The sequence below is a fragment of the Mustela lutreola genome, chromosome 8 (genome assembly GCF_030435805.1).
Source record: "Mustela lutreola isolate mMusLut2 chromosome 8, mMusLut2.pri, whole genome shotgun sequence".
Taxonomy (NCBI): domain Eukaryota; kingdom Metazoa; phylum Chordata; class Mammalia; order Carnivora; family Mustelidae; genus Mustela; species Mustela lutreola.
Window position 1 is genome coordinate 83092993 of NC_081297.1, and position 15066 is coordinate 83108058.

Here is a 15066-nt window from a genome sequence, read left to right on the forward strand (position 1 = left end):
ATAAATTCTGCTTTTAAATGGCTAACACCTACACCACCTACACAAAATAAAATATAAACAAAAACAACATTCTTATTTGGAAAAGCACTGTATATATGCTGCAGATTAAGAGAAAATATTTTATATTGAGTATTACAAATCTCACCTAAATCCTGAGAGTTCTTTTTTAAATTTCTAAAAATGACAGCCATCCAATAAATTACCTGTCTTCTAAAAGAATACTCCAATATTTTGCACTTCAGAAATTTTTAGTTTTTATTTGGCAAAGAGAAGCCTAAGAATTTTTTAAAAAACATTTCCAGAGGGAACATCCTTTTACCATAAAATAAATTTGTGTGATTTGGGAGGACAAATTTCAAATGTATATTTTTTGATATATGTGCCAATTTTACAATTAATACAAAAAAGATAAAGTTAGTTGAAATATTTTAAAAATGTAAAAACCAGTCCAGGCAACATAACTATACAATCTTGCTGTAAAAGTACTTATATCAAATTCTGCCCAAAATATGTATGTATAGTAAATTTTAGTTCCTCAAGTTATTCTTCACTGCCGGCTGGCTTTGCCATTTTCTGTCGTCTCCATTCTGAAAAACAGAAGGAAAAAAATGAGTGGTAAAACAAAACATTCAGTAACTACCCATATTTTTTCTCCAACTTTCACACAAAATTAAACTATATATTCATAGGACAAAAGAACATCTGTCCTTTAGAAAAGGACTACAGTTGGGTCGCTCTGGTTACTCTACCTTCCTTGTTTCACAGATAGAACAAAAACTGAAGCTCAGAGAAATAAAGTCACTTTCCCGACTTTTTCATGGTACCCACTCAAGCTTAAAACTAAGGAAAAAACTTCTACCATTTACTCAAAAATTTATTTTCTTTTCCACTAAAGAACTCCTTTACCAATACATTTTCAAAAGGTCTTCCAAAAAGGATGTTAAAATCATCAGACCTGAGATTTATTTAATTAAAATCAACATTTCTAATACTGTAGTACTTAATAGAAATGTATTTCTCTCCCATTTTTAATAAGAGTCAGTATTGTATATTAAGTGTTCCTGATTTTTCCCTCTGTGATGTTTATTGAGCAATGAAATCCTCTAAGGATTACAATAGATTACAATACAATCCTCTAAGAGTTACAATCAATATAATCAAGTCTTTTATAAGTACCAAGAATCAAAGGAGTTAATTTTTTCTCTTTATAGGTAACATGTATCAACTCATTATATTAGTAATAAAAAAATGCTGAACACATGGGGCGCCTGGGTGGCTCAGGTGGTTAAGCCGCTGCCTTCGGCTCAGGTCATGATCTCAGGGTCCTGGGATCGAGTCCCACATCGGGCTCTCTGCTCAGCAGGGGGCCTGCTTCCCTTCCTCTCTCTGTGATCTCTTCCCTTCCTCTCTCCTACTGTGATCTCTCTCTGTCAAATAAATAAATAAAATCTTTAAAAAAAAAAATGCTGAACACAACAAATAAGCAGTGTTTATTACTTTAACTTGTAATAAAGCAATTAAGAAAAACAATTTCTACAATAAATAATACAGACCCATTTTCCTCTTTAAGATGCTGATACAATTCAGCTCTGTTATTAACAGAGTTCAAACGTCCAGCAAACTCCTGATGTTTTCTGGAATTGGCAGTATTGATTCTATTACTCCACAGGGACAATAAGGACACTGGCCCTGGTGTTACATATGAAAGAAGAGAAACAAGGTAGAACTCATTACTTTAAAATTTTCAAATTTAAAAAATTCACCTTTAATTCCATTGTTCATTTTATAAAATTAAAGCAATATCATCTTTCCCTTATTCTAAATGTCCAGGGGTCCCCAAGACCAGTTACTAATTTGGTGATTTGCTGGAAGGATTAAAGTAACTAAATATAAAGTTACAGTCTGGGCTAAGAACCACTGCAGCAACAGAGTAAGGATACACAGCCAGATCAATAAGAGCAAGAGATACACCAAGCAAAGGACAGAAGAATCCACTTGCAAGCCTTACATGCTCTCTCCCTAGAGTGAAGGTTCACACCAAGTGCACGGTCCCTCCAGCAGCAAAAATGCAGCTGTGTATGTAGAAAATTTCTGCCCCAAAAGCCCGTGTAAGACTCAGAACCCTGGGTTTTTATTAAGAGCTGGACAGAAAAGCATTCTCTACCAAACTACAATTACCAAAGTCTAGACTCTCAGGTAGAAGGCAAGTGTTCAGATGTAAGACAAAATAACTTCATCATTCAGGGAATGTGTTAGAAGCCAAGTTCCTAGATGCCAACCAATGGCCAAACTTAATGATAATAGTTTCAAGTTTGCTATGTTATCTCTTTCCTACACAATACAAGAAAAAGGCAAAGCACTAGCACAGTCTAAACAATTTTGAAAAGTAGAAAAAAGAAGACTCACTACCTGATTTTAAGACTCTGCTTATCGTGATCCTAACAGTGTTGTATTAGCAAAAGAATAGACACATGGACCAATGGGACAGAAAAGAAAACCCAGAAGCAGACTTCCACATATAAAATTAATTGATATCTGATAAAGGTGCAAAGGCAATTCAATGAAGAAAAAAATAGCCTTTTCAACAAATGCTGCTGCAACAATTGGGACATTACATAAAAAAGAAAAAGAAAAAAGAACATTGACTCATATCTTACACCATATGGAAAAATTTTTTAAAAAAACCTCAAAATGGATCATGGCCTAAATGTAAAATCTAGAAGTATACAACTCCTAAAAAAGTATGTAGGAATACTCTGTGACTTTGGGCAATGCAAAAATTTCTTATCAATAACACCAAAAGCATAACCATAACATTTTTTTTTTATATACTGGACTTCATCAAAATTGGAAACTTTTGCTCATAAAAGTCAGTTAGGAGAAAGACAAACCAGACTGGGAGAAAATATTTGCAAATCACGTATCCAATGAGGCATTTGTATCCAGAAGAAAAAAGAAGTTCTCAAAATGCAACAAAAACCTCTCAAACAACCCAATTTAAATGTAACCACAATATCTGAATGAGCCCTTTATTAAAGAAATATATACAGATGGAAAATAAGCAAATGAAAAGAGGCTCACCATCATCAGTTATGAGGGCAATGGAAATTAAAACCACAATGAAATACTACTACATACCAATCAGAGGAGAAACAAAAGAAATCCAGCAAAGGCTCTGGAGGATGCAGAACGACCAGAACTCTAACTGCTGGTGGGAACACACAATGACACCCCAGTTTGGAAAAATAAGTTGGCAGATTCTAATAAAACTAGTTATCTATAATGTGTTTCGAAAAACCATTGACAAACACACAACACAGATGAATCTCAAATGTATTATGCTATATCAAATAAGCCAACCTCAAAAGGCTGCATACTTTATGATTTATATGGCACTCTGAAAAAGGCACAATTATAGGAAAAGAAAATGTATCAATGATTATGCAGGACTGAGAGTAAGGGGAGTGTAGGATGATTACAAAGGCATAGTCCTACAGAATCATCTGGGTGATGGAACTGTTTAACTCACAGAACTGCCCATCAAAACAAGAGCTGAAGAGATTTTCACCAAATCTAGAGGGTCTGTTTGGAATAGCCTAACCTTACATGCAGAGTATATGTCTGGCACAAAATTTACTTTGGACAGTCCCAGGAAGTCATTTTTCAAACCAGATGAAACTGAAGTATATAATAAAAGACCCGCAGAAGTTGCTAATCAGAAGAGACATATGACTTAGGTTGTAAAAGAGAACAGAAAAAAAACCCCGAATTTCAAATATCAGCCTTGAAAGGAAAGTTACAAGAGTTGAAGAGAGTGATTTGCAACAAAATCACTTCTCATAGGGGCCAATCTATTTAGTGCTTCCAGTCTGTGAAGCATCAGGGATCTATTTAGAATGACAAGGAAAAAAAAAGTGACCAGCAGATGTAGGTGTGTACACAAATTTCTTTTTAAAAATAAAATGGAGGGGGGCGCCTGGGTGGCTCAGTGGGTTGGGCCTCTGCCTTCGGCTTGGGTCATGATCCCAGGGTCCTGGGATTGAGCCCTGCATCGGGCTCTCTGCTCGGCGGGAAGCCTGCCTCCTCCTCTCTCTCTCTCTGCCTGCCTCTATGCCTACTTGTGATCTCTCTCTCTCTCTATGTCAAAAAAAAAAAAAAAAAATCTTAAAATGGAGGGTGCCTGGGTGGCTCAGTGGGTTAAGCCTCTGCCATCAGCTCAGGTCATGATCTCAGGGTCCTGGGATCGAGGCCGCATCAGGCTCTCTGCTCAGCAGGGAGCCTGCTTCACCCCCCCCCCCACCCTGCTCTCTCTGCCTCCTTGTGACCTCTCTGTCAAATAAATAAAATCTTTAAAAAAAATAATAAATAAAATGGAGATAATGGTATATGTGTTTTCGTAGCCTGCTTTTTTCCCCTTTACCTTATATTTTCATTCATTCACTCATTCAACAAGTAATAGTTTAACTTCTATGCACCAGGAAATTGAGTGGTATGATATAACACTAACTTTTATTTTATTATTTTTTATTTTTTTTTTAAAGATTTGATCTATTTATTGTTCAGAGAGAGAGGGAGCACAAGCAGTGGGAGTAACAGACTGAGGGAGAAGCAGGCTCCCCACTGAGCAGGGAGCTCAATGAGGGATCCAAGTGGAAGGCAGATTCTTAACCAGTTGAGCCACATAAGTGTCCCACACAGTAAATTTTAAAAAGCCCTAGCATTTTGGGCACCTAGCTGGCTCAGTTGGTACAGCGTGAGACTCTGAGACCCCAGGCCATGCGTTCGAGTCCCATATTGGGGATGGAGCCTTCTTAAAAATAAAAAGCCCAATCTTTTTAAATGTTTCAGATTAGTAGTAGAGGCAGGATGTCCATAAGCAATGTCAATCCAAGACTCTAAGTGCTACCTAGTGTAATCCTGGGATGCAATGGAAGCATCTAACTTAATTATAAATGGAGGTCAGGGAAGTCCTTCCTGAAAAAGGATTTGCTTAAGTTGAAATATGAATGATACACATTAGCAAAAGGGAACAGTAATTACTATTCTTGGGCTATATAAATTCTACCCTATGGACACACTTTCATTTAGTTATTTTTTACTAACAGGATTTTGGTTTCTTTTAACTCTTCTTTTAACTTCTTTTAACTCTGCCATAAATAATTTTTAGAGTTTTATTTTCCAAGGAACATAGAAACATTGTTTAGATTAAACCTAAATTTCTCACCCTAATCAATTGGCAAATTGTGGCCTGTGAAAAATAGAGTAATTTATCAGACATTTATTTATTTCCCAAGCACTCTGGCAAATGCCTGAAGGGCAAATACGGTAAGATCATCCTTATCTCTGACTTCAAAAAAATCAGTAAATGGAGAGGTATTTACATGTATCACATTATATATACACAATGGAAGTATATAAAAAACAAACAAGGCTTCTCCCTAGGATCACCTTCCAAAAGTCATAACACATCTAGCCCCAAGTCTTACTGCCTTAGGGAAGGCATAGTAGCAAGAAACCAGACAGTCCTTGTTACATCATTTGCCATTTATTCTAAAAGGACTAATTCTAATTTATCTTCAAGACAACTAAAGCCTACAATTTCAGGAGCTCCCAAGCCCAATTCATATCTGACAGCCAGAATTCCTTAAAGAAGAAATTAAGCATTTCACTCTATTCAGAGATAAAATGAAATTAAAACATTGTGGGTTGGTTGGTTTGTTTTTAACAATGAAAACATTACTTATAATACCTTTACTGAAAGTCATTCACACCAAATTGTAGACAGGTAAATTAGATCTTTCCCTAAGTTCAGTACGAGTTTAAGGAAGAGTTTGTGTTCAGTAAACCTAGCATACCTGATATAGAGTCAAGAATATAAATGAATTCAAGTTCACATAATTAAAATTTCCTAAAACACAGATTTTATAATAAAAGTGTTTATTTTCCAAAGGCTTCGATAATGAAGGCATGACACTACTTTTCCTTTAATACCAACAAATTCATTTTCTGCCTTTGTTTTCCAAGGCTATAAGGAGAATTTCCCAAACCACATCCAGAAGCAGTTAGTAGCTCTTCCTCACATATGCAATAATATTAAATGACACTGCAGAAAAACTAAATCGGAAAACTTTTTTACAAACACAGTTGTCACCACAGTTCCCACTTTACCTTTTGATTTCTCTACTGGTGGAGTTTCATCCATTTCAACCAGGGGCTTTTTGTTTGGAGGTTCTGGGGAATCAGGCGAATCTTTTATAATCTCAGCTTCAGCCAACTCTTCTTTTCCACGTTCTAAGATTCCTTTTAATCTTTCAGAGGGACAAAAAATAAAATTGAAAGTGTTAAATCTAACGGGTTCAATAATTAAACTAGACTTTGCAAATTGGTTTTAATAAAAGATAGCTGCTCTCACAGAGGAAACCTAGAAACTAATCTAAATATCAACCTCCTCCTAAAATCAGGTAAGAGAACTTAATGAATTAAACACGTTTCCCTTCTCCTTCATCATAATAATGTAATAATTCACTAATGTAGTTCACTGTAAAATAAGAAAACATGGGAGGAAAATTTAGGAAGTTAAATTTTAAAATGTCAGAAGTGTGATCTTTGGAAGAAATGTCACAATTTTAATTTTTACAAATATGGACAAAATACTATTTCAAATTACACTGAAGATTAAGAAATCTACTAACATTTGTGGCCCAGTTTACATGCTGTGGAAATGTATTTACAGTTCACAAATTAAGAACTAAACTCTAATCTCATTTTGAGTTTCATCAGAGAACAGAAACATCTCAAAATATATAAACATCAGTGGTGTCTGAATGAGAATACCTTTTCCCACTCTTCTTAAAGTGAGCTAATTGTGTTCCAGAAATTCAGTAGCCCTAAGAAAGAAATGAACTTCTATGGTCAAAGAGAATAAAATGTTCTACTTATTTTTGGATATAATGATATGATTTCTAGAATTAGCTTCAAAATATTCCCATGTGGGAGGAAAAGTGGTGGTGGTGGTGAGGTGAGTGGCTGTGGATATATGTGAAATGAGATCTGCCATGAATTGTTAAAAATAAATGAGTAACTATTTGTTCTGTTGTTATAGATGTTTGAAATTTTCCATAGTAGGTTCTGTTTCGTTTTTAAGGGACTTACTAACATGGCCATTACAATATTTACCTGATTCTTTTTCTGATTTCTGGCAAGGAGGTAGAAGCCAAAGCCAGCTGAAATGTTATGATACTTTTATTCAGAAGTATTTACTACTGGGATGCCTGGGTGGCTCAGTTGGTTAAGAAGCTGCCTTCGGCTCAGGTCATGATCCCAGCGTCCTGGGATTGAGTCCCAAATCAGGCTCCTTGCTCAGCAGGGAGCCTGCTTCTCCCTCAGCCTTTGCCTGCCATTCTGTCTGCTGTGCTCGCTCTCTCTCCCTCTCTCTCTGATAAATAAATAAAATCTTTAAAAAAAAAAAAGTATTTACTACTTTTTATGTTTTTTTAAAAATTTTAACCTTGATGTTACTGTCTAAATCACAAACTAAGGGAAAAGAGTGTATTACTGAGGAAGGTTTTCAGAAATAAGACTGCTCTTCCTCTATGCTCCCAAGGATATCCTGTGCCTATTTTTAGAACTGCATCTTCCACACTTTGGTGTAATCAATGACTTACATGTCTATCTCTACCACAACATTGTACATTTTTCCAGGGCAAGAATCTTACACCAAATTCACAACACAAACAAGGCATTCAGTATTTACTGAACAAAGAAATAAAACCATTTTTTTTATATTCATACTACATAAAGCAAAAACTGGTATCAAACTAGTTATAAAATTAAATAAACATGTATTAAATGAATGTATGAATGTGCTACATGCAGCATGTGATACACCAAAATGCACCATGGTACCCTATTGTCAATGAGGCACCTCTTGGGACTCCTGGGTGGCTCAGTTGATTAAGAGTCTGCCTTCAGCTCAGGTCATGATCCCAGGATCCTGGGATTGAGCCCCACATCAGGCTCCTTCCTTAGCGGGGAACTTGCTTCTCTCTCTGGCTGCCACTCACCCTGATTATGCTCGCTCTTTCTCACTCTCTCTAACACATAAATAAATAAATACATAAAATCTTAAAAAAAAAAAAAAAAAAGAGTCACCTCTCTGAATCTTGCCAAGATTTCTCCTGTTCATAATCTTTCACAGCCTTCTCTGATTTGTCCTCCTTGTCCTCCCTCTTTCGTCCTCGTTTCTTTCGTTCTTCCTCTTCTGGGGGTTTGCTCCTACATGCCATCAGACATTCCAAGACTCTTTGATGTTTCTCTGAGTTGTTGATATGAGCTCTGACAAGGGTTTCTAATTCATTCCACATGATACGGTATTGTTCATCTCTGAAGTAAAGATTTAAAATTGGGTTCTTAAGAAATACTCTTTAAATAATATTGAAGGTCATTTGCTACTGGTAAAATAAAGTAAAAGGAATCATTACACATGGACTTTTTCTTCCTAGACAGTTCATGATGTAACTCTAAGTTATAATATCCAGTTCTGATATTCTGTATTTTGTATCATTTCATCTCAATCATACCTCCAACCATATAATTTACATATGAAATAAGTTAGCTTAAAAACAGTATGTATCAAGTAATGTGATATACAGAGAAAGTAAGAAAAAAACTACCTCTTAGGGCCTTTTCCTCTTGTACCAACTGTGGAAATAGGCAGAGGATCATTTTTCCTTTCCATATCAACTAAGTTGTATATTGTTTTTTGACAGTTTAACACATCTTCTTCTGTCAAAGATTCTTTCACAATAACACTGGCTAATGGAACTACCTGTTAGAATTTTTTTAAGAAATAAAAAGAAAATCTGTCTTGAAAAACAAATATCAAAAGCATCTAGGGAGAACTTCAATTGATTTTAAACATCACCATGGTGAGATAACCTATAACCATCATTTCAATTTTCTATTAGTAATTCTTAATCTACAGCAAATTCCTATATTTGATTCTTTGCTCGAGAAATGATATCTATAAAGAATATATAACCAATCTAGAAGAAAGATTGAAAACTATTTAATACTTACCGCTTGCATGTTAAAAATGGTGGTTTGTGAAATAATCATAGGCCAGTAACGGGTATGTTTTTCTAACTGATCTTTTGCTCGTTCCAAAGGGATCTCAAGACTTCCATCGATTTTGTATCTGGGGTCTAGAAAAGGAGTTAATCTGTTTTCCCTCATAAATTCACCAAAATCCTAATGATAACCAAATAAAATAAAATTAGAAACTATTTTCTAATGTTTCAGTATGGATTACATGTAATAGTCTGTTTCCCTGATGTCTTCTGTCCTGTGATATGCAACAAAGTATTTCCTGTAACAGTCCCCTTACTAATTTTTTCCTTTCTTTTTGAACATGAAACCTATTCGCCTTTATTACAGGGGAGATGAAGAAAGCCTCAAACATAAATGCATTCATGGTTCTACTTTTTAAAAACCAAGGAACATTCATTTTTCTTCACTTATATAATTTAACTCTTTTATATCAGGGATTAATCATATTAGAATACCAATGCTTACTTAAAAAATTACCTTGACATAACATCAAAATGTTAACAGTGGTTATCTTTGAATGACAGAATTATAGGTAATTTATAGTCTTTGTTTTTGATTTAAAAAAAAAGAAATCTGTATTCCCTAAGTTTTCTGTGATGAATGTTTATTAGTTTTCTCCTTATTAAAAAAGATTTAAAAAAAAAAGCCTAATCAAAAATAATTACCTGCAGTATGTAACACTTTTTGATTTACAAAGTATATTCCTATACATTAATCACATTTAATTTTTACCACCACCTCAAAGTAAACAACTCTGAAGTACCAAATGTAAAAGAGGGGAGGGGGATTGAAAAAATTAAAATCAGAACAGAACTTCTACCCAAAATAAAACTTCCTTACATATACCTTTAAATAACAAAAATTTAGTGTTATTCCAAAGCAGCAGTGGCCAAATATTGAAAGGTTTTTATTTGCCATTAAGTAATAACTTAAAACAAAATAAACTTCCACCTGAAATATTAGTTCAAATCAATTTCCATTCCTTCCTACAATTTCAGGGGTCACTGCTACCCATATACTTCTAGATACACACTGAATATATAAGGAAGAGTATATAGTGATAAAGAGCTCTTTTGACAGAAAAGTCAAATCAGAAGAATATATCATTAACTTCTCCAAACCCCATTTGTAACAGATCTTAGCATGTAACAGCCATTCAGTAACTACCTGCTAAATGGTGACAGAGTCAAAACATAAAATTTATAAATATTGGAATCTTACCGTGATCCGGTAGTCTGTAACTCTGCCTCCGCATCCTTCACTAATTGAAGGCGGATCTTCTAGAATGGATCGAGAACTGCTAAGGACATGTAAAAAAATCTCTCCTCCGTGGCTACTAAGCATATGACTAATGACTTTGGAACCTGACTTTCGTGGTTGTTCCAATAAAACAGAACGACCTGTCAAAAACAAGATTATTCTATCAGTGATGAAGTTCAAATAAACTCTTATTTTTTCCCTTAAAATTTATGTCTAGATTTTTCATTTCATTAAGCTTCATATTTTAAGCAGCATTGGCTAATTCAGTATATCTGCATTTCAAGTCCTAAGAGCCTGAATTCTAGCCTCAGTTTTCTCTTGGTCATGCCAAGTTTACATAGTTATGCAGTTTTCCAAAGTAAGTATAGTGGTCTCTGGTATAACGTTTGGTTACAAAATTTATACATTACAAGTACGTAAGATTTTCCTCCCGGACATCAAGAAGAAAATGGAGACAACTGTTGGATAACTCTTCAAATATCAAAGTTATACAATATTTGGGGGAGAAAGCAAAAAGTCTCCATTCACTTCCACAATACCTCCTATATATCAGCATGGTTATTCTAACTACTTTTTATTTTACATGACGAAAGGTTATTTAATCTGGACTTTATGGAGGCTGATAATCAAATTTTGCTTAATTTTGACCCATCACATCAGTGCTTTCAAACCTGGGTTGTGATCACTGGTAAAGCTATTTTAAGAATTTAAATCCAGTAAATGGACTCTTCATAATTTTTTTTCAATTTTCGCACAAGGAAACCATGGATTCAAAGTCATGTGTTAAGAATCATATGGTATAGGGCGCCTGGGTGGCTCAGTGGGTTAAGCCGCTGCCTTCGGCTCAGGTCATGATCTCAGGGTCCTGGGATCGAGTCCCGCATCGGGCTCTCTGCTCAGCGGGGAGCCTGCTTCTCTCTCTCTCTCTCTGCCTGCCTCTCTATCTACTTGTGATTTCTCTCTGTCAAATAAATAAATAAAATCTTTAAAAAAAAAAAAAAAAAAAAAAAAAAGAATCATATGGTATAATATTGAAAATACAGTATTTATGGTTAAGGTAAACTGTGCAAAAAAGAAATTCATATATACTTGCAATTTAAAATTCAATAGGCCAAAACAAATAGTCTGTACTATTCTACCAAAAAAATCAACTTAGATTCTAACAACAAAATCTTTAAAAATACTTAAAAAATATATTAAATAACACTTTTTTTAGATACAACAATCTGAAAGGCATAAACTCATCTTATTTTTAAACAGTAAAACTGCTAAAAGGGTTCTTATTATTACGTAACTTTAGAAGTGTTTTAGGAGATAAAATATGTTCAGACTATATTAAAGAGAGCTTTCTAGAATTCAGATTTTCACATTTCTTACTAATAATTGCACTTGGAATATTCTCAGACAAAACAACTAAATGTTGAAAATTACCATTTAGAAGAAAATTAGTAAGGCAGGAGGAAGGTCTACTATTTACGTCTACAGGTGAAATTCGGTAAGCGCCAGTGCAATAGTGTAATTCTGAAATGGAAGAAAACACTGATTTGAAAGAATATAAAGAAATATTTCCATAATTAAAAGAGAAAAAAATGTTCATTGAGGCCCTAACACAATGAAAAACAAAAATTCAAAAAGACATACATACTTTAAGAACCTTTGATTGGTTCTTTTCTCTCTCAATTTCTTTAAAATACCTACCAATGTTATTTGTCCTGGGTGTGCACCACTTTAATGTTATTGTTTCTTTAAACGAGCCTTCTCTACTGCTGCCTCCTATGTGGGTATCACCTTTAAGAATAAGCCAGAAAAACAATATGAAATAGATCACAAACTTCAAATTGTTAACCCAAGACTTCCAGAACAGTTTAAACTCTAGGCAAGAAAATACCTCTCAGAGAACATTTTTATACAGTCTCCTAGAAAGATACCAAGTAAAACTTGGATATTAGCTTTGATTAAAATAAATTATTTAACTATCCTCCATATTTCTTATTAATCAATCATTTCAGTCACTGCACTGAAAATCAACAGCAAAATAAAAAAAATTTTTTTTAAAGATTTTATTTATTTATTTGTCAGAGAGAGACACAGTGAGAGCAGGAACACAAGCAGGGGGAGTAGGAGAGGGAAAAGGAGGCTTTCCAGTGTGGAGCAGGGAACCCAATGCAGAGCTTGATTCTAGGACTCTAGGACCTCTTTTTGACCTGAAGAGAAGGCAGATACATAACGACTGAGCCACCCAGGTGCTTTAGAAGCAATTTTTTTTTTAAAATTTTAAGAATCTACAACTGCTCCCCTCTGACACCATTAAATGATAAGACAACAACAAGGTTAAATACTTAAAGAAAGCTTCAGAAATCTAAAATACACAACTGATCATCCTGAATCCTAATGAATTTATGAGAAGAAACATAAAATGAACGGTCTGCAAAGTAAATATAAAAAAAGATAGAACAGTGAGCATGTTTTGCCTTAATGGAATCTAAAGCACAACATCTAGAGTGACTAGATGCTAATAAAATAATAATGAACAAATGCAAACTATAAAGTTGACAAAGCTTTGAAGAAGATGTATACAGTACCAGGAGCATTTATAAAAAGAGATCTGACCTAATCTAAGACATCAGGGTACAGTTTCTTTGAGAAAGTGAAAACTAGTTTTCATCTAAAAGGTAAGTAGAGGGGCACCTGGGTGGCTCAGTGGGTTAATGCCTCTGCTTTCAGCTCAGGTCATGATCCCGGGGTCCTGGGACTTAGCTCAGCAAGGAGTCTGTTTCTCCCTCTCCCTCAGTCTATCGCCTCCAAACCGTGTACATGCGCACACACTCTCTCTCAAATAAATAAATCTTAAGGAAAAAAAATAATAAAAAAGGCGACAATGACTACCAATTCAGGGCTCAGAGCTCCTCAGTTGTTTTGGGAGTGTTGAGTTTTAGGACTCTGAGGCAGTACATATAATTAGGCAGTAGCAGTAGAATCTGTAGATCTGGAGCTCAGGTAAGATGTGCGGGCTAAAGTGTAAGCTTACTTGTCAAAATCCAGCTCTTATGTCATCTCTGGAAAGCTTGCCTAACCATGGAGGCATAATCACCTGCAATCCCTACATTCTCACAGCACCCTGTTCCTACTGCAAAGCTAGCATTTTACATAGGTTGCCCATATGTCACACATACAACAGGTCAATCAATAACTATCTGAAAGAAATATTTTGTGTCACAAAGAACACTCTTAATATTTTTGTTTTAAAAAGTAAACATTTTATAGGCGCCTGGGTGGCTCAGTGGGTTAAGCCGCTGCCTTCGGCTCCGGTCATGATCTCAGGGTCCTGGGATCGAGCCCTGCATGGGGCTCTCTGCTCAGCAGGGAGCCTGTTTCCTTCTCTCTCTGCCTGCCTCTCTGCCTACTTCTGATCTCTCTCTCTGTCAAATAAATAAATAAAATCTTAAAAAAAAAAAAAAAGTAAACATTTTAAAAGTTGGTTATTACCTCACAGATTCTTAGTAATTTCCACATACTATATTTTTAAAAATAAGTTATTTACATTCCTTTGTTAAACATAAATAAAACCATTTATCTTAACAGTTTTTCTCATGTTAGAAATCTGTATTAGGTTAATTTCAAGATTCCTTATACATGTAACAAATGTTATGACTGGTTGAAGGTATTAACTTCAGAAAAGTTGTATACAACATGATCAAAGTCAACCATTTATTCTCTGATAGCATCAACTTCCATAGAAAATATTCTAAAGGACTTAACACAAATGCCAAAACTTAAAGGCAACATCACTGAACTTTAGGAATGGATGGAATATTATAGTTCATCTAATAATCTTCAATTCAGTAAAGTATGCAAACTGAAGTCTAGAGACAGGGGTCTTGCTAGATGGTGGCAAAGATTTAGCTAAAACTCTTATCTATTATCTCCAGAGTCTTCTCCCCCAAACCATGCTGATACAGTTACAGAAATGATTTTGGCGATGGGATCTACTGACTCAATTAATTTTTAGGGGAAAGAAAAGAAATTTAAATTTAAAAACAACTGGTTTTTATGCAGGCAAGCTGGAAGTCTATCACTTTTCAAGTCAGTTCTCATTCTTTTTGCTTTCCCAAAGCAGTTTTTTTTTTTTTTTCCCCCAAAGCAGTTTGCTTGCAAAAGGAAACTATGACATGACTGTCATGGCTATCCCTCTCAGTATTTGTTCTAGTCACCTCGTGTTTCCCAGAGGAAAATTCTACAGAATGCTAGTTTCATGGTCATTAACAGATAATACTGTGGAATAAGTGTGGAAGGAAATGGCCACTATCCATCAGGTTTGTTTACTGACAAACTTCTCAAAGTTGTTAGTATGCTTTCATATGTCAGATCTTACAGAATACTAGCTTCCGACATCTCTTACTTACCACTTTTCAGGAAATCCACATGAGCGTCTTTGTGATGAAGCAGTTCCACATCGTAATTGGCAGATGTGTTAGCATGTTGTTCTTCCTTCAAGCAAAATTTAAAATAACTTGGTTTTATTTTCAAAATAATTAAGTTACTTATTGTTCGTTTTGCTTCTTACTTCAAGTAAGGTAAAATACACGCAACAATAATTAGCTATAATGGGAAAGTTTGCTCAGTGATTAATCTATTTAAAGATGCAATAGTTTTCCAAGGCAATATGAACTCTATATAAAAATTATTAGCTATATATAA

The 15066-nt window shown here is 34.8% G+C and overlaps 1 protein-coding gene across 1 annotated transcript in view; it reads right to left on the minus strand.

Moving 5' to 3' along the window:
• Positions 1-229: 229 nt before the first annotated feature.
• INTS13 (integrator complex subunit 13) overlaps positions 230-15066 on the minus strand; it is a 29031-nt gene continuing 14194 nt past the window's right edge. The window contains exons 8-17 of the mRNA XM_059185827.1: positions 14772-14856; positions 12067-12156; positions 11800-11889; positions 10330-10508; positions 9079-9249; positions 8673-8827; positions 8152-8382; positions 6169-6308; positions 1554-1689; positions 230-587 (exon numbers count right to left, since the gene is read on the minus strand). Of these exons, the coding sequence (XP_059041810.1) occupies positions 548-587; positions 1554-1689; positions 6169-6308; positions 8152-8382; positions 8673-8827; positions 9079-9249; positions 10330-10508; positions 11800-11889; positions 12067-12156; positions 14772-14856 (1317 nt within the window). The 3' untranslated portion in view covers positions 230-547. The remainder of the gene's footprint in view (positions 588-1553; positions 1690-6168; positions 6309-8151; positions 8383-8672; positions 8828-9078; positions 9250-10329; positions 10509-11799; positions 11890-12066; positions 12157-14771; positions 14857-15066) is intronic.